At 48.3% G+C, this 25604-nt stretch overlaps 1 protein-coding gene across 3 annotated transcripts in view; it reads left to right on the forward strand.

The window, feature by feature from the left end:
- The window catches only part of RBM45 (RNA binding motif protein 45), a 109432-nt gene that overhangs the window by 49684 nt on the left and 34144 nt on the right, over window positions 1-25604 (forward strand). For all 3 annotated transcript variants that reach the window (XM_069225422.1, XM_069225423.1, XM_069225424.1), the window contains exon 7: window positions 1574-1703. In XM_069225422.1, coding sequence (XP_069081523.1) covers window positions 1574-1703 — 130 coding nt within the window. The remainder of the gene's footprint in view (window positions 1-1573; window positions 1704-25604) is intronic.

The following is a 25604-nucleotide window of genomic DNA, read 5'->3' on the forward strand; positions in this document are numbered from 1 at the left end:
CAGATGTATTAGGAAACCTGTGGTAAAGCACCAGTGCATCAGGTTTCCAAAGTGGGGTACAAGATGTGCGACAGCTCCTTGAAGTTCATCCTTCTAGGTTATTTGCAGAATGCCCTAAGTGATTAAAGTGGGTCTAATAGTATATGGACAGAACCAGAGAATATAACCAGACTCTGCAGAGTTGGATTGTCTTTCTCGTTCATTCTGTGAAGTTGAAGGTTATAATAATGACTGAATTATTTAACACAAATTAAGTTTGGATAGAGAAATATATCTTGATTAACCAAGTCCACCTCTCCTGCACTCCCTGCCTAGTAGAATAATCTTGGGATTGGTAAATGGTGTCCAATTGCTTCACCAAAATGATGTTTATCTTGCAACAAAGCAGAGAAGATATAAAAGCCACCTACTGTTCTTTTGACCACTACATCTCAATTTTACAGTAGAATTCACTGAAGCTATTCTTCCAGGACCACGGGGTTCAGTTGAATACAACGTTTTATCATTTTTGGAGGGTGCTAGCCAGCTTTTGAGCGAGTACAACAGACAGTTACATATGGAAGGCTTCAATGAAAATGATTAAAGTTAAGCTATTCAGAGTATAGATAAAATATATATATATATATATATATATATATATATATTTTTTTTTACTTTTTAATTGTTAAACCATGTTTTGAGGAAATGCTAGGCTGTTTTAATAAGAAGATGAATGTGCGCCTTGGACAGGTGAGAGCTGATACTTTTAGGTCAAAGGTCAGATATGTCGGGAATCTAAATATCCGTCCAGCATATGTCTGTCCTAAAAGCTTGGCAATTGCAGTTCAAATCGAGCCCAGAATCCAGTTCCTTTCAACCACAAAATAAAACAAACCCCTGTCACTACACCCTGGCCGCAAGTCATTGTGAAGATCCAATAATATTTATGCCGTGCAGAGATATATAGACAACACTGATGGCTGCACATTGAATAATTTTCTGCTTCGAGAACCAGCTAGACATTCCTTAATCATGTTTTCATTCAAGTATATTTCCATGCAACACAGTATTTATCCTACTGTTCTTTTTCATAGGCTTGGAGGGCTGGTTCTTCAGGCTGTCTTAGTAAAAAATAAAAAAAATCAGTATTCTCACCTTGTGGGGCTTCTCTGTTGACAATATAAACCCATACGACAATTACCGAGTTGGCTGCTATGAGAGGACATCTTATCTATCTTATATAGGAGAGTATACCTGATCTTATCTAGGATTGTGCAGGCTTTGCATTCAAGGCACAGCTTAGTTTGTTCTTATAGATTATTTCTCTAACTTCCTAATACATTCAACTTGTGCTCACAGATGTACCCCCTCATGTTCTGACAATAGCTAAATCTACTCTAGTCCTAGCTCCCACAACTTAATCATAGGGGGCCAGACTTGCCAATCTAAATGTGCAAAAGCACCAGTGCGATACATTGCATAGATTTGTATTTTGGACTGAACTGTGTTTGATAGTTGGATGGATTTATTTCTTAAATCCATTTGTCATGATTTTTAACTAGAAATCTAACTTAGATTTGCTTTTCTGTTGCAGGACATGCAGTGATTCAGTATCAGAATGTAGCATCTGCCATTTATGCGAAATACAAACTGCATGGCTTTGAATACCCCCCTGGAAATCGACTTGGTGTTACATTCGTAGATGATGGGGGTGATAGCACAGAGTAAGTACCAAGTAACTTGTTAATATCTCCCAGGGAATTCATTCAGGAAACTTCCCCACATTTATTCAGTGTTTTCTGTGACATTGAATGCTTTAATCACAGGCCCTGGAATTGCATGATGCAGCACGTTGTTCTGCACAGTTGCAGATTTCACACACAAATTGGCACCTGCTGCTAAATATGCAAATTTATGGTTCATATGTATTTTATTGCTTCTAGGAAAACAATACTACACATAACATGGGGTCCTGCAGGGCACTCCCTTCTTATGCAGTATGTAGGAAGTTGGCTCTGTATGTGCTATTTCAAAGTAAGGAATAGCATGCACAGAGTCCAAGGGTTCCCCTTAGAGGTAAGATAGTGGCAAAAAGAGATAATACTAATGCTTTATTTTGTGGTAGTGTGGTCGAGCAGTAGGCTTATCAAAGGAGTAGTGTTAAGCATTTGTTGTACATACACACAGGCAATAAATGAGGAACACACACTGAGACAAATCCAGCCAATAGGTTTTGTTATAGAAAAATATATTTTCTTAGTTTATTTTAAGAACCACAGGTTCAAATTCTACATGTAATATCTCATTTGAAAGGTATTGCAGGTAAGTACTTTAGGAACTTTGAATCATTACATTAGCATGTATACCTTTTACATAAAACACAATAAGCTGTTTTAAAAGTGGACACTTAGTGCAGTGCAATTTTCACAGTTCCTGGGGGAGATAAAGTATTGTTAGGTTTCACAGGTAAGTAAGTCACTTACAGGTTTCAGTTTTTGGTCCAAGGTAGCCCACCGTTGGGGGTTCAGAGCAACCCCAAAGTTACCACACCAGCAGCTCAGGGCCGGTCAGGTGCAGGGGTCAAAGAGGTGCCCAAAACACATAGGCTTCAATGGAGAGAAGGGGGTGCCCCGGTTCCGGTCTGCCAGCAGGTAAGTACCCGCGTCTTCGGAGGGCAGACCAGGGGGGTTTTGTAGGGCACCGGGGGGGACACAAGTCAGCACAAAAAGTACACCCTCAGCAGCGCGGGGGCGGCCGGGTGCAGTGTGCAAACACGCGTCGGGTTTCCAATGGTTTTCAATGAGAGATCAAGGGATCTCTTCAGCGTTGCAGGCAGGCAAGGGGGGGGCTCCTCGGGGTAGCCACCACCTGGACAAGGGAGAGGGCCTCCTGGGAGTCACTCCTGCACAGGAGTTCCGTTCCTTTAGGTGCTGGGGGCTGCGGGTGCAGGGTCTTTTCCAGCCGTCGGGAAATGGAGTTCAGGCAGTCGCGGTCAGGGGGAGCCTCGGGATTCCCTCTGCAGGCGTCGCTGTGGGGGCTCAGGGGGGACAACTTTGGTTACTCACAGTCTCGGAGTCGCCGGAGGGTGCTCCCTGAGGTGTTGGTTCTCCACCAGTCGAGTCGGGGTCGCCGGGTGCAGTGTTGCAAGTCTCACGCTTCTTGCGGGGAGTTGCAGGGGTCTTTAAATCTGCTCCTTGAAACAAAGTTGCAGTTCTTTTGGAGCAGTGCCGCTGTCCTCGGGAGTTTCTTGTCTTTCTTGAAGCAGGGCAGTCCTCAGAGGATTCAGAGGTCGCTGGTCCCTTGGAAAGCGTCGCTGGAGCAGGTTTCTTTGGAAGGCAGGAGACAGGCCGGTAAGTCTGGGGCCAAAGCAGTTGGTGTCTTCTGTTCTTCCTCTGCAGGGGTTTTTCAGGTCAGCAGTCTTCTTCTTCTTGTAGTTTCAGGAATCTAAATTCTTAGTTTCAGGGGAGCCCTTAAATACTAAATTTAAGGGCGTGTTTAGGTCTGGTGGGTTAGTAGCCAATGGCTACTAGCCCTGAGGGTGGGTACACCCTCTTTGTGGCTCCTCCCTGAGGGGAGGGGGGCACATCCCTATTCCTATTGGGGGAATCCTCCATCTGCAAGATGGAGGATTTCTAAAAGTCAGTCACCTCAGCTCAGGACACCTTAGGGGCTGTCCTGACTGGCCAGTGACTCCTCCTTGTTTTTCTCATTATCTCTCCTGGACTTGCCGCCAAAAGTGGGGGCTGTGTCCAGGGGGCGGGCATCTCCACTAGCTGGAGTGCCCTGGGGCACTGTAACACGAAGCTTGAGCCTTTAAAGCTCACTGCTAGGTGTTACAGTTCCTGCAGGGGGGATGTGTGAAGCACCTCCACCCAGAGCAGGCTTTGTTCTGTCCTCAGAGAGCACAAAGGCTCTCACTGCATGAGGTCAGAAACTCGTCTCTCAGCAGCAGGCTGGCACAGACCAGTCAGTCCTGCACTGAACAATTGGGTAAAATACAGGGGGCAGCTCGAAGATGCCCTCTGTGTGCATTTTTTAATAAATCCAACACTGGCATCAGTGTGGGTTTATTATTCTGAGAAGTTTGGTACTAAACTTCCCAGTTTTCAGTGTAGCCATTATGGTGCTGTGGAGTTCGTGTTTGACAAACTCCCAGACCATATACTCTTATGGCTACCCTGCACTTACAATGTCTAAGGTTTTGTTTAGACACTGTAGGGGTACCATGCTCATGCACTGGTACCCTCACCTATGGTATAGTGCACCCTGCCTTAGGGCTGTAAGGCCTGCTAGAGGGGTGACTGACCTATACTTGCATAGGCAGTGAGAGGCTGGCATGGCACCCTGAGGGGAGTGCCATGTCGACTTACTCGTTTTGTTCTCACTAGCACACACAAGCTGGCAAGCAGGGTGTCTGTGCTGAGTGAGAGGTCTCCAGGGTGGCATAAGACATGCTGCAGTCCTTCGAGACCTTCCTTGGCATCAGGGCCCATGGTACTAGAAGTACCAGTTACAAGGGACTTATCTGGATGCCAGGTTCTGCCAATTGTGGATACAAAAGTACAGGTTAGGGAAAGAACACTGGTGCTGGGGCCTGGTTAGCAGGCCTCAGCACACTTTCAATTGTAAACATAGCATCAGCAAAGGCAAAAAGTCAGGGGGCAACCATGCCAAGGAGGCATTTCCTTACACAACCCCCCCCCCAAACGAAAGAGAATGAGACTAACCTTTCCCAAGAGAGTCTTCATTTTCTAAGTGGAAGAACCTGGAAAGGCCATCTGCATTGGCATGGGCAGTCCCAGGTCTGTGTTCCACTATAAAGTCCATTCCCTGTAGGGAGATGGACCACCTCAACAGTTTAGGATTTTCACCTTTCATTTGCATCAGCCATTTGAGAGGTCTGTGGTCAGTTTGAACTAGGAAGTGAGTCCCAAAGAGGTATGGTCTCAGCTTCTTCAGGGACCAAACCACAGCAAAGGCCTCCCTCTCAATGGCACTCCAACGCTGCTCCCTGGGGAGTAACCTCCTGCTAATGAAAGCAACAGGCTGGTCAAGGCCATCATCATTTGTTTGGGACAAAACTGCCCCTATCCCATCTTCAGAGGCATCTTTCTGCACGATGAACTGCTTAGAATAATCTGGAGCTTTTAGAACTGGTGCTGAGCACATTGCTTGTTTCAGGGTGTCAAAGGCCTGTTGGCATTCCACAGTCCAGTTCACTTTCTTGGGCATTTTCTTGGAGGTGAGTTCAGTGAGGGCTGTCACAATGGATCCATATCCCTTCACAAACCTCCTGTAGTACCCAGTCAAGCCAAGGAATGCCCTGACTTGAGTCTGGGTTTTTGGAGCTACCCAGTCCAGAATAGTCTGGATCTTGGGTTGGAGTGGCTGAACTTGGCCTCCACCTACAAGGTGGCCCAAGTAAACCACAGTTCCCTGCCCTATCTGGCATTTGGATGCCTTGATAGAGAGGCCTGCAGATTGCAGAGCCTTCAAAACCTTCTTCAGGTGGACCAGGTGATCCTGCCAGGTGGAGCTAAAGACAGCAATATCATCAAGATAAGCTGTGCTAAAGGACTCCAAACCAGCAAGGACTTGATTCACCAACCTTTGGAAGGTGGCAGGGGCATTCTTTAAACCAAAGGGCATAACAGTAAACTGATAATGCCCATCAGGTGTGGAGAATGCTGTTTTCTCTTTTGCTCCAGGTGCCATTTTTATTTGCCAGTACCCTGCTGTCAAGTCAAAGGTACTTAAGAATTTGGCAGCACCTAATTTGTCTATGAGCTCATCAGCTCTAGGAATTGGATGGGCGTCTGTCTTGGTGACAGAGTTGAGCCCTCTGTAGTCCACACAAAACCTCATCTCTTTCTTTCCATCTTTGGTGTGAGGTTTGGGGACTAAGACCACTGGGCTAGCCCAGGGGCTGTCAGAGCGCTCAATTACTCCCAATTCCAGCATCTTGTGGACTTCCACCTTGATGCTTTCCTTAACATGGTCAGACTGTCTAAAAATTTTGTTTTTGACAGGCATGCTGTCTCCTGTGTCCACATCATGGGTACACAGGTGGGTCTGACCAGGGGTTAGGGAGAAGAGTTCAGGAAACTGTTGTAGGACTCTCCTACAATCAGCTTGCTGTTGGCCAGAGAGGGTGTCTGAGTAGATCACTCCATCTACTGAGCCATCTTTTGGGTCTGATGACAGAAGATCAGGGAGAGGTTCACTCTCTGCCTCCTGATCCTCATCTGTTACCATCAACAGATTTACATCAGCCCTGTCATGGAAGAGCTTAAGGCGGTTCACATGGATCACCCTCTTGGGGCTCCTGCTTGTGCCCAGGTCCACCAGGTAGGTGACCTGACTCTTCCTTTCTAGCACTGGGTAAGGGCCACTCCATTTGTCCTGGAGAGCCCTGGGAGCCACAGGCTCCAGAACCCAGACTTTCTGCCCTGGTTGGAACTCAACCATTGCAGCCTTTTGGTCATACCAAAACTTCTGGAGCTGTTGCCTGGCCTCAAGGTTTTTGGTTGCCTTTTCCATGTACTCTGCCATTCTAGAGCGAAGGCCAAGTACATAGTCCACTATGTCTTGTTTAGGCTCATGAAGAGGTCTCTCCCAGCCTTCTTTAACAAGAGCAAGTGGTCCCCTTACAGGGTGGCCAAACAGAAGTTCAAAGGGTGAGAATCCTACTCCCTTCTGTGGCACCTCTCTGTAAGCAAAAAGCAGACATGGCAAGAGGACATCTGTAGGAAGTTGGCTCTGTATGTGCTATTTCAAAGTAAGGAATAGCATGCACAGAGTCCAAGGGTTCCCCTTAGAGGTAAAATAGTGGTAAAAATAGATAATACTAATGCTCTATTTTGTGGTAGTGTGGTCGAGCAGTAGGCTTATCCAAGGAGTAGTGTTAAGCATTTGTTGTACATACACATAGACAATAAATGAGGTACACACACTCAGAGACAAATCCAGCCAATAGGTTTTGTTATAGAAAAATATCTTTTCTTAGTTTATTTTAAGAACCACAGGTTCAAATTTAACATGTAATATCTTGTTTGAAAGGTATTGCAGGTAAGTACATTAGGAACTTTGAATCATTTCAATTGCATGTATACTTTTCAAGTTATTCACAAATAGCTATTTCAAAAGTGGACACTTAGTGCAATTTTCACAGTTCCTGGGGGAGGTAAGTTTTTGTTAGTTTTACCAGGTAAGTAAGACACTTACAGGGTTCAGTTCTTGGTCCAAGGTAGCCCACCGTTGGGGGTTCAGAGCAACCCCAAAGTCACCACACCAGCAGCTCAGGGCCGGTCAGGTGCAGAGTTCAAAGTGGTGCCCAAAACGCATAGGCTTCAATGGAGAGAAGGGGGTGCCCCGGTTCCGGTCTGCTTGCAGGTAAGTACCCGCGTCTTCGGAGGGCAGACCAGGGGGGTTTTGTAGGGCACCGGGGGGGGGCACAAGCCGACACAGAAATTTCACCCTCTGCGGCGCGGGTGCGGCCGGGTGCAGTGTTAGAACAAGCGTCGGGTTCGCAATGGAAGTCAATGAGAGATCAAGGGATCTCTTCAGAGCTGCAGGCAGGCAAGGGGGGGCTTCCTCGGGGAAACCTCCACTTGGGCAAGGGAGAGAGACTCCTGGGGGTCACTTCTGCAGTGAAAGTCCGGTCCTTCAGGTCCTGGGGGCTGCGGGTGCAGGGTCTTTTCCAGGTGTCGGGACTTAGGTTTCAGAGAGTCGCGGTCAGGGGAAGCCTCGGGATTCCCTCTGCAGGCGCCGCTGTGGGGGCTCAGGGGGGACAGGTTTTGGTACTCAGTCGTAGAGTAGTCCGGGGGTCCTCCCTGAGGTGTTGGTTCTCCACCAGCCGAGTCGGGGTCGCCGGGTGCAGTGTTGCAAGTCTCACGCTTCTTGCGGGGAGTTGCAGGGTTCTTTAAAGCTGCTTCTTGAAACAAAGTTGCAGTCTTTTTGGAGCAGGTCCGCTGTCCTCAGGAGTTTCTTGTCGTCGTCGAAGCAGGGCAGTCCTCCGAGGAGTCAGAGGTCGCTGGTCCCTTTGGAAGGCGTCGCTGGAGCAGAGTTCTTTGGAAGGCAGGAGACAGGCCGGTGAGTTTCTGGAGCCAAGGCAGTTGTCTTCTGGTCTTCCTCTGCAGGGATTTTCAGCTAGGCAGTCCTTCTTCTTGTTGTTGCAGGAATCTAAATCTTTAGGTTCAGGGAAGCCCTTAAATACTAAATTTAAGGGTGTGTTTAGGTCTGGGGGGTTAGTAGCCAATGGCTACTAGCCCTGAGGGTGGGTACACCCTCTTTGTGCCTCCTCCCAAGGGGAGGGGGTCACATTCCTATCCCTATTGGGGGAATCCTCCTTCTACAAGATGGAGGATTTCTAAAAGTCAGAGTCACCTCAGCTCAGGACACCTTAGGGGCTGTCCTGACTGGCCAGTGACTCCTCCTTGTTTTTCTCATTATCTCTCCTGGACTTGCCGCCAAAAGTGGGGGCTGGGTCCAGGAGGCGGGCATCTCCACTAGCTGGAGTGCCCTGGGGCATTGTAACACGAAGCTTGAGCCTTTGAAGCTCACTGCTAGGTGTTACAGTTCCTGCAGGGGGGAGGTGTGAAGCACCTCCACCCAGAGCAGGCTTTGTTTCTGTCCTCAGAGAGCACAAAGGCTCTCACTGCATGAGGTCAGACACTCGTCTCTCAGCAGCAGGCTGGCACAGACCAGTCAGTCCTGCACTGAACAATTGGGTAAAATACAGGGGGTATCTCTAAGATGCCCTCTGTGTGCATTTTTTAATAAATCCAACACTGGCATCAGTGTGGGTTTATTATTCTGAGAAGTTTGATACTAAACTTCCCAGTATTCAGTGTAGCCATTATGGAGCTGTGGAGTTCGTTTTTGACAGACTCCCAGCCCATATACTCTTATGGCTACCCTGTACTTACAATGTCTAAGGTTTTGCTTAGACACTGTAGGGGCATAGTGCTCATGCACATATGCCCTCACCTGTGGTATAGTGCACCCTGCCTTAGGGCTGTAAGGCCTACTAGAGGGGTGACTTACCTATGCCACAGGCAGTGGGAGGTTGGCATGGCACCCTGAGGGGAGTGCCATGTCGACTTAGTCATTTTCTCCCATCAGCACACACAAGCTGGCAAGCAGTGTGTCTGTGCTGAGTGAGGGGTCCCTAGGGTGGCATAAGACATGCTGCAGCCCTTAGAGATCTTCCCTGGCATCAGGGCCCTTGGTACCAGAGGTACCAGTTACAAGGGACTTACCTAGGTGCCAGGGTTGTGCCAATTGTGGAAACAATGGTACATTTTAGGTGAAAGAACACTGGTGCTGGGGCCTGGTTAGCAGGGTCCCAGCACACTTCTCAGTCAAGTCAGCATCAGTATCAGGCAAAAAGTGGGGGGTAACTGCAACAGGGAGCCATTTCTTTACACAAGCCCCCCCCAGCCCACAGGCCAGGAGACTCAGCCAAAGCTGGGAGAGTCTTCCTAGTCTGTCAGGCGAGGAAGAGTAGAGGAAATAGGCTGGTTTGTTGCAGGGCCTACTCTGCCTTACATCCTCCTGTTCAGGTCATTCCCTCTGGGGAACTGACCCACTTCCACAGTGATAGGACCTAGTCTGAACTGCCTCTTGTCTGTGCTTTTTATGTCTTCACCCATTCTCTCTATTTTGGGGTTAGAGGTATCCACCTCTGCTAATCTTATCTTAGCCAGGGTCACCCCTAGCTTACCCAAAGAGGTTACCCAGAGCTGGAGTAACCCCACCATGACCAACAGGGTCAGGGGGCCTAACTTGCTATTTGGCATGGGGTCAGACCACCATGCCAAGGATAGTGCAGCCATAAAGGCTAACACCCAGCAGAGGCCACTGACAGCTGTCAGTGCCCAGAACCACACCTTTAGCTCTTCACCTACAAGGGAAGGGGCTAAGTTACAGGCTTCTTTGGGTTCAGGGTGCCTGTCTGCTGTATTAGAGTGGGGGGTTACCACATCTTGTAGTAAACACCCTTCTTCCACTCTTTCTTCTGTTAGCTGAGGAGCCACCCACTCAGGCTTAACAGTTGCCTGACTAGCCAGGACTTCTTGTGGGTCAGGTTGGACTTTATCAGAGCCACTTTTGGAGTTCTCCCCTACTGGAGCAGAATCTCCTTGGCTTGCTGGAACCTTGGCTAAAGGTTGTCCACCTTTCCTACTCTGTTTCCTTTTCTTTTTCTTCTGGGGCCTACTTGCATTTACTGCAGAGGCAGGCACTCCAGAATCCTTGGGAGAGGACTGGCACTGGACCAGTTCCTCTCTTGGGCTCTGACTAACCTCTGGGTAGTCATTTCCAAGGAGACAATCAAGGGGGAGGTCTGTACTGACTACCACCCTTCTCCAGCTAAAAGTCCCACCCACTTCTATGGGCACAAAAGCCACAGGCCTATCAGTGACCCTGTCTGGGCTAACTCTTACTCTGGCCATCTCACCTGGGATGTACTGGTTTGAGAACACCAGCCTGTCATGCACAATAGTGTGACTGGCACAAGTGTCTCTCAGGGCAGTGGCTGGGATCCCATTCACCAGTAGGTGGTGGAAGTGTCTACTTCCCTCTGGAATCTCCAACTCACCTGTTGGGCCCTTTTTCCAGTTGAAGGCTATGAAGACCTCCTCATCTGAGGAGTCATCCCCAATGGCTACACTGGTCACCCCTGGAATTTTGCTAGGGGGTTTGTTTTTGGGACAAGAAGTGTCCTTGGTGTGGTGCCCTGTCTGTTTACAGTTATGGCACCATGCCTTAGTGGCATCCCAGCTCTTACCCTGGTACCCACCTTTGTTTTGGGTTGTGTCTCTGGGCCCACCCACCTGGTCTGGTTTTTGGGGGCCTACAGGGGACTCTTTTTCTTTGTTTCTAGTGTCACCCACTTTCTCCTGGGGAGGCTTTGTAACCCATTTCTTTTGGTCACCCCCAGTGGAAGTTTTGGTTACCCTAGTCTTGACCCAGTGGTCTGCCTTCTTTCCCAATTCTTGGGGAGAAATTGGACCTAGGTCTACCAGATACTGATGCAACTTTTCATTGAAGCAGTTACTTAAAATGTGTTCTTTCATAAACAAATTATAAAGCCCAACATAGTCATACACTTCATTTCCAGTTACCCAACCATCCAGTGTTTTCACTGAGTAGTCAACATAATCAACCCAGGTCTGGCTCGAGGATTTTTGAGCCCCCCTGAATCTAATCCTATACTCCTCAGTGGAGAATCCAAAGCCCTCAATCAGGGTACCCTTCATGAGGTCATAAGATTCTGCATCTTTTCCAGAGAGTGTGAGGAGTCTATCCCTACACTTTCCTGTGAACATTTCCCAAAGGAGAGCACCCCAGTGAGATTTGTTCACTTTTCTGGTTACACAAGCCCTCTCAAAAGCTGTGAACCATTTGGTGATGTCATCACCATCTTCATATTTTGTTACAATCCCTTTAGGGATTTTCAACATGTCAGGAGAATCTCTGACCCTATTTATGTTGCTGCCACCATTGATGGGTCCTAGGCCCATCTCTTGTCTTTCCCTTTCTATGGCTAGGATCTGTTTTTCCAAAGCCAATCTTTTGGCCATCCTGGCTAACTGGATGTCCTCTTCACTGGAGTTACCTTCAGTGATTTCAGAGAGGCTGGACCCTCCTGTGAGGGAGCCAGCATTTCTGACTACTATTTTTGGAGTCAGGGTTTGAGAGACCCTGTTCTCCCTAAATAGGACTGGTAGGGGGGAATTTTCCTCCAAGTCACTATCTTCATCCTCTGTGTTGCCATCCTCAGAGGGGTTGGCTTTTTCAAACTCTGCCAAAAGCTCCTGGAGCTGTACTTTGGTAGGTTTGGAGCCCATTGCTATTTTCTTTAGTTTACAGAGTGACCTTAGCTCTCTCATCTGTAGATGGAGGTAAGGTGTGGTGTCGAGTTCCACCACATTCACATCTGTGCTAGACATTTTGCTTCTAAAAGTTGGAATACTTTTTAAGAATCTAAAACTGGTTCTAGAATCTAATTCAAACTTTTACAAACTTTTAAACTCTAAAAGAAATGCTAAACAGGATCTAACACAAGGCCCTAGCAGGTCTTTTAAGAATTTAGAAAACTTCTCAAATTGCAAAAATCAATTTCTAATGACAATTTTGGAATTTGTCGTGTGATCAGGTATTGGCTGAGTAGTCCAGCAAATGCAAAGTCTTGTACCCCACCGCTGATCCACCAATGTAGGAAGTTGGCTCTGTATGTGCTATTTCAAAGTAAGGAATAGCATGCACAGAGTCCAAGGGTTCCCCTTAGAGGTAAAATAGTGGTAAAAATAGATAATACTAATGCTCTATTTTGTGGTAGTGTGGTCGAGCAGTAGGCTTATCCAAGGAGTAGTGTTAAGCATTTGTTGTACATACACATAGACAATAAATGAGGTACACACACTGAGACAAATCCAGCCAATAGGTTTTGTTATAGAAAAATATCTTTTCTTAGTTTATTTTAAGAACCACAGGTTCAAATTTAACATGTAATATCTTGTTTGAATGGTATTGCAGGTAAGTACATTAGGAACTTTGAATCATTTCAATTGCATGTATACTTTTCAAGTTATTCACAAATAGCTATTTCAAAAGTGGACACTTAGTGCAATTTTCACAGTTCCTGGGGGAGGTAAGTTTTTGTTAGTTTTACCAGGTAAGTAAGACACTTACAGGGTTCAGTTCTTGGTCCAAGGTAGCCCACCGTTGGGGGTTCAGAGCAACCCCAAAGTCACCACACCAGCAGCTCAGGGCCGGTCAGGTGCAGAGTTCAAAGTGGTGCCCAAAACGCATAGGCTTCAATGGAGAGAAGGGGGTGCCCCGGTTCCGGTCTGCTTGCAGGTAAGTACCCGCGTCTTCGGAGGGCAGACCAGGGGGGTTTTGTAGGGCACCGGGGGGGGCACAAGCCCACACAGAAATTTCACCCTTCCTCAATTTCGCAATGTAAGTCAATGAGAGATCAAGGGATCTCTTTAGCGTTGCAGGCAGGCAAGGGGGGGCTTCCTCGGGGAAACCTCCACTTGGGCAAGGGAGAGGGACTCCTGGGGGTCACTTCTGCAGTGAAAGTCCGGGTCTTTTCCAGGCGTCGGGACTTAGGTTTCAGAGAGTCGCGGTCAGGGGAAGCCTCGGGATTCCCTCTGCAGGCGGCGCTGTGGGGGCTCAGGGGGGACAGGTTTTGGTACTCAGTCGTAGAGTAGACCGGGGGTCCTCCCTGAGGTGTTGGTTCTCCACCAGCCGAGTCGGGGTCGCCGGGTGCAGTGTTGCAAGTCTCACGCTTCTTGCGGGGAGTTGCAGGGTTCTTTAAAGCTGCTTCTTGAAACAAAGTTGCAGTCTTTTTGGAGCAGGTCCGCTGTCCTCGGGAGTTTCTTGTCGTCGTCGAAGCAGGGCAGTCCTCAGAGGATGCAGAGGTCGCTGGTCCCTTTGGAAGGCGTCGCTGGAGCAGAGTTCTTTGGAAGGCAGGAGACAGGCCGGTGAGTTTCTGGAGCCAAGGCAGTTGTTGTCTTCTGGTCTTCCTCTGCAGGGGTTTTCAGCTAGGCAGTCCTTCTTCTTGTTGTTGCAGGAATCTAATTTTCTAGGGTTCAGGGTAGCCCTTAAATACTAAATTTAAGGGCGTGTTTAGGTCTGGGGGGTTAGTAGCCAATGGCTACTAGCCCTGAGGGTGGGTACACCCTCTTTGTGCCTCCTCCCAAGGGGAGGGGGTCACAATCCTAACCCTATTGGGGGAATCCTCCATCTTCAAGATGGAGGATTTCTAAAAGTTAGTCACCTCAGCTCAGGACACCTTAGGGGCTGTCCTGACTGGCCAGTGACTCCTCCTTGTTGTTCTCATTATTTCCTCCGGCCTTGCCGCCAAAAGTGGGGGCCGGGGCCGGAGGGGGCGAGCAACTCCACTAGCTGGAGTGTCCTGCGGTGCTGTGACAAAGGGGTGAGCCTTTGAGGCTCACCGCCAGGTGTTACAGCTCCTGCCTGGGGGAGGTGTTAGCATCTCCACCCAGTGCAGGCTTTGTTACTGGCCTCAGAGTGACAAAGGCACTCTCCCCATGGGGCCAGCAACATGTCTCTAGTGTGGCAGGCTGCTGGAACTAGTCAGCCTACACAGACAGTCGGTTAAGTTTCAGGGGGCACCTCTAAGGTGCCCTCTTGGGTGTATTTTGCAATAAAATGTACACTGGCATCAGTGTGCATTTATTGTGCTGAGAAGTTTGATACCAAACTTCCCAGTTTTCAGTGTAGCCATTATGGTGCTGTGGAGTTCGTGTTTGACAAACTCCCAGACCATATACTCTTATGGCTACCCTGCACTTACAATGTCTAAGGTTTTGTTTAGACACTGTAGGGGTACCATGCTCATGCACTGGTACCCTCACCTATGGTATAGTGCACCCTGCCTTAGGGCTGTAAGGCCTGCTAGAGGGGTGACTGACCTATACTTGCATAGGCAGTGAGAGGCTGGCATGGCACCCTGAGGGGAGTGCCATGTCGACTTACTCGTTTTGTTCTCACTAGCACACACAAGCTGGCAAGCAGGGTGTCTGTGCTGAGTGAGAGGTCTCCAGGGTGGCATAAGACATGCTGCAGTCCTTCGAGACCTTCCTTGGCATCAGGGCCCATGGTACTAGAAGTACCAGTTACAAGGGACTTATCTGGATGCCAGGTTCTGCCAATTGTGGATACAAAAGTACAGGTTAGGGAAAGAACACTGGTGCTGGGGCCTGGTTAGCAGGCCTCAGCACACTTTCAATTGTAAACATAGCATCAGCAAAGGCAAAAAGTCAGGGGGCAACCATGCCAAGGAGGCATTTCCTTACACCCAGCCATATGTAAATCAGTCTTGACCCTCTTCCCCTTGGGAACAGTCCAGACCGAACTGCCAAGCCAGGTCGTCCCTGGACCAGAAACAAGAATCCTAGGACCGGTTTCACGGTCACCCTTCATCTGCCAAGCTAGCTTGAATCCAGTGGTGCATGAGCACGGGACCCATGTCTAGGCATACCCTTCCCACTTACGGCAACAAATGCAAAAAGAACAGATAATGGACGGAATGCTGAACAATGCAGACATTCACCCTCAGTACCAAAGATTTGGGTTTAATCCATTGTTTTTTTTTGCTTACCACGCCACCCCTGTTTGGACCCAGCCATAGCAAATGGGTCCAAACTGGAATGGCATGGGTAGCAAAACAACAATGGAATAATGCCCAGATCTGTGTACTGAGGGTGAATGTATGACATTGTTCAGCATTCCGTCCATCACTTGTTCTTTTTGCATTTGTCGCCCTAAGTGGGAAAGGTATTCCCAGGCGTGGGTCCCTTGCTCCCCATGCCATTGGAGTCAAATTAGCCTGGCTGAATATTGGGTGATAACCTGAAACCGGTCCCAGGATGCTTGTTTCCAGCCCAGGGAGGGCCTGGCTTGGCAGTTCAGGCTGACTGTTCCCATGGGGAGCAGGGTCAAGACTGATTTGCATATGGCTGGGTCCAAACTGTAAAGGCATGGGTAGCAAAAAACGATAGATTTAGGCCCAGATCTCTGTATTGGGGGTGAATGTTTGATATTGTTCAGCATCCCGTCCATCACTTGTTCTTTTTGCATTGATTCTTCAGGTATCACATTGCACATCACTGTCATCACAAATATATAATGTACTGTGCCTCATGGAGACACAAAGCACATAAACTGGACTCCCAAGAGACAGGCTTTGAGATGTATCGGGGAAATGAAGAAAGAAAGTAATGCACCTTTCACCCACAAAGTGCATAGGAATGTCTACTTCAACCTTTCTCCATTTATGTTAAGGGGACTGAGAGTATACAGTAGGTCTACAGGATTCCTAGTTTCTATCCCAAACTGTTTAAGAAACTTACACCATATGGTATTGACAATTGGAAAGGATAATTTCCAGTATAGTGTCTCCTCTTCAAGTCAGCCATCCAGGCCTTTTCAAAGTTCATGTTAGTGTTAGCCGCCTTATTGCAACGCGGAGTGATTTACTGATCCCTACATGGGAAACTGGCTTCTCAAGCCATGTTGCAAACACAATACTGCTCGACTTGGGCAGAGTATTGATTCTTCAGTGTCGAGACCTGGTTCTTCAGATCAGTACATTAAAGTCAACTCTGAAGCTACTTCAAGTAATCTATTATATACAAGCAGTCTCGGACCTGAAGTTAGCAAGTGTTTCCTTTGGAAGACTGACATCAGTAGCCAAATGTTTGTTCAGTGAACAGGGAAACTTCTGTTTTTTAAGCTTCAATGCATATTCATATCCTAAACACCAAGCTTCCCATGTGGTCATTACAAGAGCAGTTGAAGGACCAAAATAGCTCTCAAATACCAGCCTGGTTTCTTTGGAGAATCTTGCCTTGTGTCTTATTCCAGAAAGCTTATCCGAGTCCGAGAATCCTAATTGATGAATCTTTAGCATTTTGGGGAGACTGTTTGGGTGACCAGTCAACTCCTGGGCATAGTTCACAAGCGGGAAAAAAAGTATCAAAGCAAATTGCTGGAGTTAATAGTTGTCCATCCGGCTTCCTTGGGATTCCTCCAAATTTGTCTGATGAGGAACTGAAAACCCCATCAAAATGTATTTGATTAATAAGCCACTGGAGATAAGAGAGCGTTCTTTCCTGAGAAGCACTGTTGCTTTTGTGTTGGTAGCTCTGAAGAAGCCTCAGCATCACACAACTTACATAGAAGGACAGTAAAACTGGAAAAGAGATGTGCTCAACTCCCACCTGTTTGGAAGTTCATGAGGGCAATGAGGTATTCATGTACCCTGAACCCTATTCAGACGAAAATGGTAGTCTGACTGCCAAGGACTGTGTACTGCAACAATGATTCTCTTTGCTGCAGTTGCACTTAGTCATTCATTAGTTAGGTAATGGAAGTATATTAGGCTTTAGCTCTAAAAATGAACAATTTCATCACCTTGTATGGCATAGAAACAAGCCCCAGGGGGGATACCTCACAGAGATGATCCATAAACAAGACTATAGGGACAGTACTGGTCCACGGGGACAACACAGGAAAACATTCACAGGGTCCGGTCTTGTCCCATTAATTTGATTTGTACTCCAGATGTGTGTACTCCAAGGGCAACTTTGAAGCTGCTTGGCCTTTATGTACTCTGATCTAATTTCTAAGTTAGGCAGCTCAGGAAGGTTTTCATTGATCAGAATTCGCACTTGATTTAGGAAAGTTTGAAGAACCCTACAAGCATAACCATTGATAGCAGTTGGGTCTCTTAGAGCTTTGCTGCCTCCTTCTGCAGTTGCCATTCAAGTATGCAGAGGCAGAACAATTAATCTAAGAAGGGGGGTTTACCCACCACTGCAGCAGACCTAATGACATCATTACCCCAGCAGGGATAATTTTACCAGAAAGAACAACCAATAAACAACCAATATTAACTTGAACTTGCCAACTTTCCTGAAGAATGGATAGCTTACAAACCAAGGTGGAAGATTCATCCACCACCTCAAGGGTGGGTGGTAAAGTGTTGCTTTTTTTCTGGCATAGAACATCTCCACAAACAGAATATTAGACATAGCGTGATATGACCATGCATCAGAATTTGCCCAGCCCATAAATCTCCTACCCTTCATTGCCACCAACCCCAGAGAAGCATCAATTTCTCACAGAATTACTGCAGGAAATCCTGACCATGTTGCTGAAGGAGGACCTAGAATTGTCCCTTAGGCCCAGAAGAATAAAGATTTTGGCTCCTTTTTTGTCCTGTTCAGGAAAAAGTTTGCCAAATGGAAACGCAAGTTCAGGTGCCTTAACACATATTTTAAGAAGTATTAGTTTTGGATTGTTAGCTTCAGGTTGTGATATGCCTCCTGTGGAAGGGAGGAACATGCAATGTGGATTTCTAGAACGAACCTCTGTGGTGCACTACTACTACTCAAAAAAGGCAATACTATGCACTTTTGTATATAAATAAGTACTGAAAGTCCATAGATGGATGTCTAGACTACAAGGTCTCAATAGCTAAATTCCTCTTTAACCCCCTAGAGCAGTGGTTCCCAACCTGTGGTCCATGGACCCCTGGGGGTCCACGATGCCTCCTTATGGGGTCCGCGACTGCGTAGAAAATGAAATAATATTAACAGATTAGGTCCCCAGCTTTCAGTAATGACTCAGAGGGGGTGGGTCCCTGGGTTCCAGTAATAATAAAGTGAGGGTTCACAGATGTCAAAAGGTTGGGAACCACTGCCCTAGAGGAAAATCTTTATCACTTGTGACGAGGTCAGTGGACACAAATCTTCTACAGAAACCTCTTAACAAATGCTAAATTACTGTGACACAGGGAATTAATTACAAAATTCTTCAAAACTGATACTGACCCCCTACTAAAGTTTAAAAATATAATGAAACTTTCTGAGGTCTTCCTCTGTTGGTGTGCACAACTTTACTGCAAATATTACATCTTGTTGTTGTGCCTAAATCTAGATCTGTAGTGGTAAGCTGTACCGCTATGCTGCCTAGCTTTAACAAATGCCCTCTGTAATCTTTAGCAGACTAGCTTTGCAGACATGAACAATCACTATAAACCCATAACTAACGCACACCACAAGCTTCACTATCAATTTGTGTGTTAAGTGTAGCCTAAACACATTGAGACCCTTGACCCTTGGGTAGGTCGCTCCCCCACCGCTGCAGCTCCACCTGCCCTGACCCCTGCCACCTGTGTGTAGGTCCTCTCTGCGCCTGCTTCCAGCCTGCCGTTCTCTCTCCCGTCGCTGCTCTCCATCTAGCTGCCTTTCTCATCCTGTTGCCTTTCTCTCCTGACTCCTCTTCACCTTGTTGCCTTTACCCTTGTGATTCCTCCTTCCATATCGCTTTTCTTTCTCTCCTGACTCGTCTTCACCTTGTTGCCTTTCTCTCTTGACTCCTCCATCTTTTTCGCCCCTCTTGCCTTTCCTTCTTCATTTCTTTTCTTGAAGCTGTTTTTCCCTCTAGTTGCCGCTTTCCCACCGCTGCCCCCGTGCCTCCCCCCCCCTTCCCTCTTATGGCGGCCGCTGCGTGGCAGAGATAGCGACCCTTGGGTAGGTCGCTCCCCCACCGCTGCAGCTCCACCTGCCCTGACCCCTGCCACCTGTGTGTAGGTCCTCTCTGCGCCTGCTTCCAGCCTGCCGTTCTCTCTCCTGTCGCTGCTCTCCATCTAGCTGCCTTTCTCATCCTGTTGCCTTTCTCTCCTGACTCCTCTTCACCTTGTTGCCTTTACCCTCGTGATTCCTCCTTCCATATCGCTTTTCTTTCTCTCCTGACTCCTCTTCCCCTTGTTGCCTTTACCCTTGTGATTCTTCCTTCCATATCGCTTTTCTTTCTCTCCTGACTCCTCTTCACCTTGTTGCCTTTCTCTCTTGACTCCTCTCAATCTTTTTCGCCCCTCTTGCCTTTCCTTCTTAATTTCTTTTCTTGAAGCCGTTTTTCCCTCTAGTTGCCGCTCTCCCGCCTCCCGCTCTCCCGCCGCTGCCCCCCCCCCCCCCCCCCCCCCCCAGCTGACATCTCCTCCCCCCGTACATTCTTATGGCGGCCGCTCTGCGGCCGCGCCGCTGGCACGCCAAATGCAAGTCCGTCTGCGCCCAGCGCCAGAACCCCTGGCCCCCACTGCTCCCAAACCCCCCATCTCAGATACGACGCCGCCTCCCTCTACGCACTCAACCCCGGGAAAGCCGCCAACTGCTAGCAGGCCAGCCCCAAACGCACACATGGACCCTTCGCCTGTCAAGCCTGCAAGTGTACCTTCCACCGAGCATGCAATCCCTCCACCAGCCCGCGCAACAACCACCACCTCAAATGCATCCTTCTCAACACACGCTCCATCCACAGGCACGCCATCGAGCTATGGGACCTCCTGGACACTATGGCTCCTGACGTCGCCTTCATCACAGAAACCTGGATGAACGCCTCCTCAGCTCCCGACATCGCCAATGCCATCCCCGACGGCTAAAGATCGCCCGGAAAGACCGCGCCAACCAAATCAGGGGAGGAAAAGCCATCATCTACAAAAACTACATCAACATCACGACCACCACCGAAGACACTCCCCTCGCCGCCGAACACATGCACTTCCAGATCCACACTGACCCCAGGACCACCCTCAGAGGTACTCTCGTCTACAGGCCCCCTGGCCCTTGCGCCCATTTCAGCAAATCCATCACCGACTTCATCACCCCGCACGCCCTAGCCTCACCAGACTACATCCTCCTCGGGGACCTAAACTTCCACCTGGAGAAGAACAACGACAACGACACCAACACCCCCACCCTGCTCGACAACCTCGCCAACATCGGACTCAAGCAACTGGTGAACACCCCCACCCACCCCGCTGGCCACGCGCTCGACCCCATCTTCTCCGCCAGCAACCACATATCCTTCAGCTACTCCTCTGAGCTACTCTGGACCGACCACAGATGCGTCCACTTCACCTTCAAACGTGAGACCCACCACCTCTGCACACAACAAACCCCCCGCAGACCCTGGAACAAAATTTCCACAGAAAAGCTACTCGCTACTCTAAACCACAACCAACCAGCCATCACCACCGACGCCAACAACGCAGCCCTCAGCCTCACACAGTGGATCACCAACTGTGCCGACGACCTCGCCTCTCTCAGGAGCCACCCAAGAGAGACCAACATCAGGAAACCCCCGTGGTTCACTGAAGCCCTCAAAGAATCCAAAAAATCCTGCCGTACCCTTGAAAAAACCTGGCGCAAAGAACACACCGCAGAAAACATGTCAGCCCTCAAGGCCGCCACCCGCGAACACCACCAGCTAATTCGTTCCTCCAAAAGGGCATCTTTCAAAGAGAGACTTGACAACAACACCCACAACAGCAAGGAACTCTTCAACATTGTCAAAGGGCTCTCCAACCCCAGCGCCAGCTCCAACACCATCACGCCCTCACCAGAACTCTGCAACTCCCTCGCCACTTTCTTCCATCGAAAGATCACCGACCTACACGACAGCTTCGGACCCCAAACCCCACCACCCGCCACTGAACCTACAGCTCCAGCCACTACCCTCAACGCCTGGATCCCCGTCAGCACCGAAGAGACCAGAACCACCATGAACACTATCCACTCCTGCTCCCCATCGGACCCATGCCCCCATCACATCTTCAACAAAGCTGACGCCGTCATCGCCCCCTATCTCCAAAGCATCATCAACAACTCGTTCGCATCTGCCACCTTCCCCGAAAGCTGGAAACACGCGGAAGTCAACGCTCTCCTGAAAAAACCCACGGCTGACCCCAACGACCTGAAGAACTTCCGCCCCATCTCTCTTCTCCCCTTCCCAGCCAAGGTCATCGAGAAGGCCGTCAACAAGCAACTGACCAACTTCCTCGAAGACAACAACCTACTCGACCCCTCCCAATCTGGTTTTCGCACCAACCACAGCACGCAAACCGCCTTCATCGCAGTCACCAACGACATCAGAACCCTGATGGACAATTGAGAAACTACCACCCTCATCCTCCTGGACCTCTCGGCTGCATTCGACACCGTATGCCATCGCACCCTAATAACCCGCCTCCGCTCCACTGGAATCCAAGGCCAGGCCCTAGACTGGATCATCTCGTTCCTCTCTGACCGAACCCAAAGAGTCTACCTCCCGCCCTTCCGCTCAGAATCCTCCGAGATCATCTGCGGCGTTCCACAAGGCTCTTCGCTCAGCCCTACACTCTTCAATATCTACATGAGCCCCCTTGCGAACATCGCTCGCAAACATCAACATCATCTCCTACGCCGACGACACACCGCTGATACTCTCCCTCACCAAAGACCAAGCCACCACTAAAGCCAACCTTCATGATGGAATGAAAGACGTCGCAGAATGGATGAAGCTCAGCCGTGTGAAGCTGAACTCTGACAAGACGGAGGTCCTCATCCTTGGGCACTCCCCGTTCGCCTGGAACGACTCATGGTGGCCCATTGCTCTGGGCACCGCATCTACCCCCTCTGACCACGCTCGCAACCTCGGATTCATCCTGGACCCCCTCCTCACAATGACCAAGCAAGTCAACACCGTCTCGTCCGCCGGCTTCTACACCCTCCACATGCTCCGAAAGATCATCCACTGGATCCCCACCGATACTAGGAAAACTGTTACCCACGCCCTCGTCACAGGCCGACTGGATTACGGAAACACCTTATACGCAGGAACCACCACCAAGCTACAGAATAGTCTCCAGTGAATACAGAACGCCTCCGCACGCCTCATCCTTGACATACCGCGCCACAGCCACATATCCGCCCACCTGAAGCACCTGCAATGGCTGCCCGTCAACAAGAGGATCACCTTCAGGCTCCTCACCCACGCACACAAAGCCCTCCACAATAAGGGCCCCGAATACCTCAACAGCCTCTCGTTCTACACACCCACTCGCCAGCTCCGCTCCGCCAGCCTCTCTCTCGCCACCATCCCTCGCATCCGCAGAACCACCGCTGGAGGCAAATCCTTCTCCTACCTGGCGGGCAAGACCTGGAACTCCCTCCCTGTTCACCTTAGAACTACCCAGGACCACCTCGCCTTCAGGAGGCGCCTCAAGACTTGGCTCTTTGAGCTGCAGTAATTCCCCCCCCCCCCCCCTCCCTCCAGCGCCTTGAGACTCCCCACGGGTGAGTAACGTGCTCTATAAATGCCTTGATTGATTGATTGATTGATTGGTCAGAGCATGTAATTTTGGTTTTAATCATGCGGCCAGGGTCTGTAAACAAAGAATGAAGATTACCTCAGACACATTTTTAAATTGGTGGTCATGAGACCTAGTAAGTGGAGAGCCTAATGCTCCATTACAAGAGACATACCATAACATGCTATAGGGTTAGATGTAGAAACCCCCACCAGTTCGTCCTGCTTTGTAACTCTTTACACAATGTAAAGTATGCTTATGCGAGGTGCCTCCTACTTTAACGGCACCAATCCCTGTTTGGTCTAATAAGAGTTACAAAGCCTATGACCCTAGATGTAAATGGGTCTTTTTTTTTTCTTTTACGCTAAATTAATAGAAGGGTGTAGAATGATAGTGCATCTCGTGGGGTTCAGGATTTAGAGGTTTATTGTTGTTGGTTTCATAAGGGATAAGCACCCCTTTTCGGCTTTCTTTTCCTCTGATCACCTGTTTGGGGGAATAGCCTTGCAGACATGGCTGACATCTTATTAGTCCACCTACGATGGATATCAGTTTCTTTCGCCATGGCCAAAGTATACATCCTGAGGTACTGGAACTCATCCAGCCCTAAGGTAACTATAACTCGCACCACCGCTATGCAGAGCCTTGTCATTTCAACTGTTGCAGTGATGGTATAAATTATGTCATAGAACATGTCATTAGTGATGTAATATGAGGAATAATTAGCTGTACATGGTGAGGGTGCAAGTTATTGTTACCTTAGGGGACAATGTATAGTTGCTAGAGATAACTTTAACTGGTGATGATTTTTTGTTTTTGTTTAGATTTAAACCTTATGGTGTCACTGAAATTTTCCTGCTAACTATAATGTCACTTTAACCTTTCCTTTTTCAATGAATTTCTAGTTCTTTCTTTTTAAACCTCTCCCGCTGTGCATGGCCTCTGATCCTCCCCACCCCACATTTTAATTATAAAAGACTCCTGGGTCCTTGCCCACCCTGGGTGGGTCGCATAATTTATTTACAGAAGAAAGCTGGAGGGTATGTTTGTTGTTTTTTAAATGCTGTGATCCCGCTGGACCCTTGTGAGATTGCAGCAAAAAAAAAAGGGGGGGCTATCCCCACCCTGCCCCCTTATATTTGTTTTTATTGTTTTGCACTCTGGACAAGGGATTACGTCAGGCCTATCAGAATGCTCTATTTTTTTTTAATTGGGTTTGAAGGACTCTCGTGACAGTCCCACAAACCAAACCGACTAGATATACAAATATTTTTGATCTTTAATATTTCTAAAACTACTGGACAGATTTACAGCAAATCCCAAAAAGCGCGCTTACTTGACTAAGATCTAGCCTCCTGACAAATTTGGTTCAATTCTGTTCAGTAGTTTTTGTGGTAGCACTGACTAAATGGTCAATGGAAAATACTTGGGTATTTCGCATTTTGAGACCCACCCTTTTTCTCAGCCCCCTATTTACAGATCATCCCTAAACTTTAGAGCACTTTTAAAAAGGTTTAGTGAAGATTTGTCTAACCGTGCCAAAATTATTAGCGAAACAAACAAGGCATTTCCTATAGAACCGCTCTCCTAACTAGGACTACCCAGTGGTGACTACAACTGGGTTAATACAAATATATGTTTTACATTTTTGGGTGTTGTATTGCAAATGAAGATAACTGTGACATGTAAAATATTTTATGGTTCCCCATGAAATATTGGTTTAATCAGTGCTTTAACAGTGTCGCTATTACTATCTTGCTTCAGTGGAGGAACATTATTATGAAGCAAGGTTATCTAAATTTTAGAACAAGAAAATAAATTATCTGGTGGTATTTTCACTTATTTACGCAACATTTATTGTTGAAATATGTAAATTATGGGGCAAATGCACTAAATCTGTATTTATGAGGTAAACCCTCCTGTCACAGTTACATAAATTCATTGGCCCTTGCCATTGCCCCCTCATTTATCATCATTGTGTTAATGAAGAAGAAACCAAACCTAAACATTCTAATTGCAGTCATTGTCCATTGGCTGCATGTTGAAGTAAACAGCACTTTCAATCAATCAAAAAAATGTATAGAGCGCGCTACTCACCCGTGAGGGTCTCAAGGCGCTAGTGGGGGGAGGGGGTGAGGGGGAGTTACTGTTCGAACAGCCATGTCTTGAGGTTTTTTCTGAAGAGTAGGAGGTCCTTGGTTTTACAGAGGTTGGTGGGGAGGGAGTTCCAGGTTGTGGGGGCGAGGTAGGAGAAGGCCCTGCCTCATGTGGTGGTTCGATGGATGCGGGGGACTGTTGCTAGTGCGAGGCCGGCTGATCGGAGGTTGCGGGTGGGAGTGTGGAAGTTCATTCTTTCGTTGAGGTAGTCGGGCCGGTGTTGTGGAGGGATTTGTGTGCGTGGATGAGGATCTTGAAAGTGATTCTCTTATCTGTGGGGAGCCAGTGAAGAGATTTGAGGTGTGGTGAGATTCGTTCGTGGCGGGGGAGCCAAGGACGAGGCGTGTGGCTGTGTTCTGGATTCTCTGGAGTTTGAGTTCGAGTGTGGTGCCGGTGTAGAGGGCGTTACCGTAGTCAAGTCTGCTGCTGATGAGTGCATGGGTGACTGTCTTCCTGGTCTGTGGGGGAATCCATTTGAAGGAGTGCGGAGTGCGTGGAAGCAGGAGGAGATTAGTGCATTGATTTGTTGTGTCATGGAGAGGGAGGGGTCCAGGATGATGCCGAGGTTGCGTGCGTGGTTTGCGGGGGTGGGTTGCGGGGCCTAGGGCGGTGGGCCACCAGGAGTCGTCACTTTCAAGGTGACTATCCCAAAATAAGTATGTAATATGACAATTTGTAAGGGTTAACATTTGTAATCTAGTCTTGTATTGTCATCTTGTGATTCTGGTGACATTTACATACCACTAAGCATTAGGCTATGTGGTTTACGATCTCCCCAGAACCCTTAGATGCAATATTG

Source organism: Pleurodeles waltl, chromosome 3_1 (assembly GCF_031143425.1).
Source record: "Pleurodeles waltl isolate 20211129_DDA chromosome 3_1, aPleWal1.hap1.20221129, whole genome shotgun sequence".
NCBI classification, from domain to species: Eukaryota; Metazoa; Chordata; class Amphibia; order Caudata; family Salamandridae; genus Pleurodeles; species Pleurodeles waltl.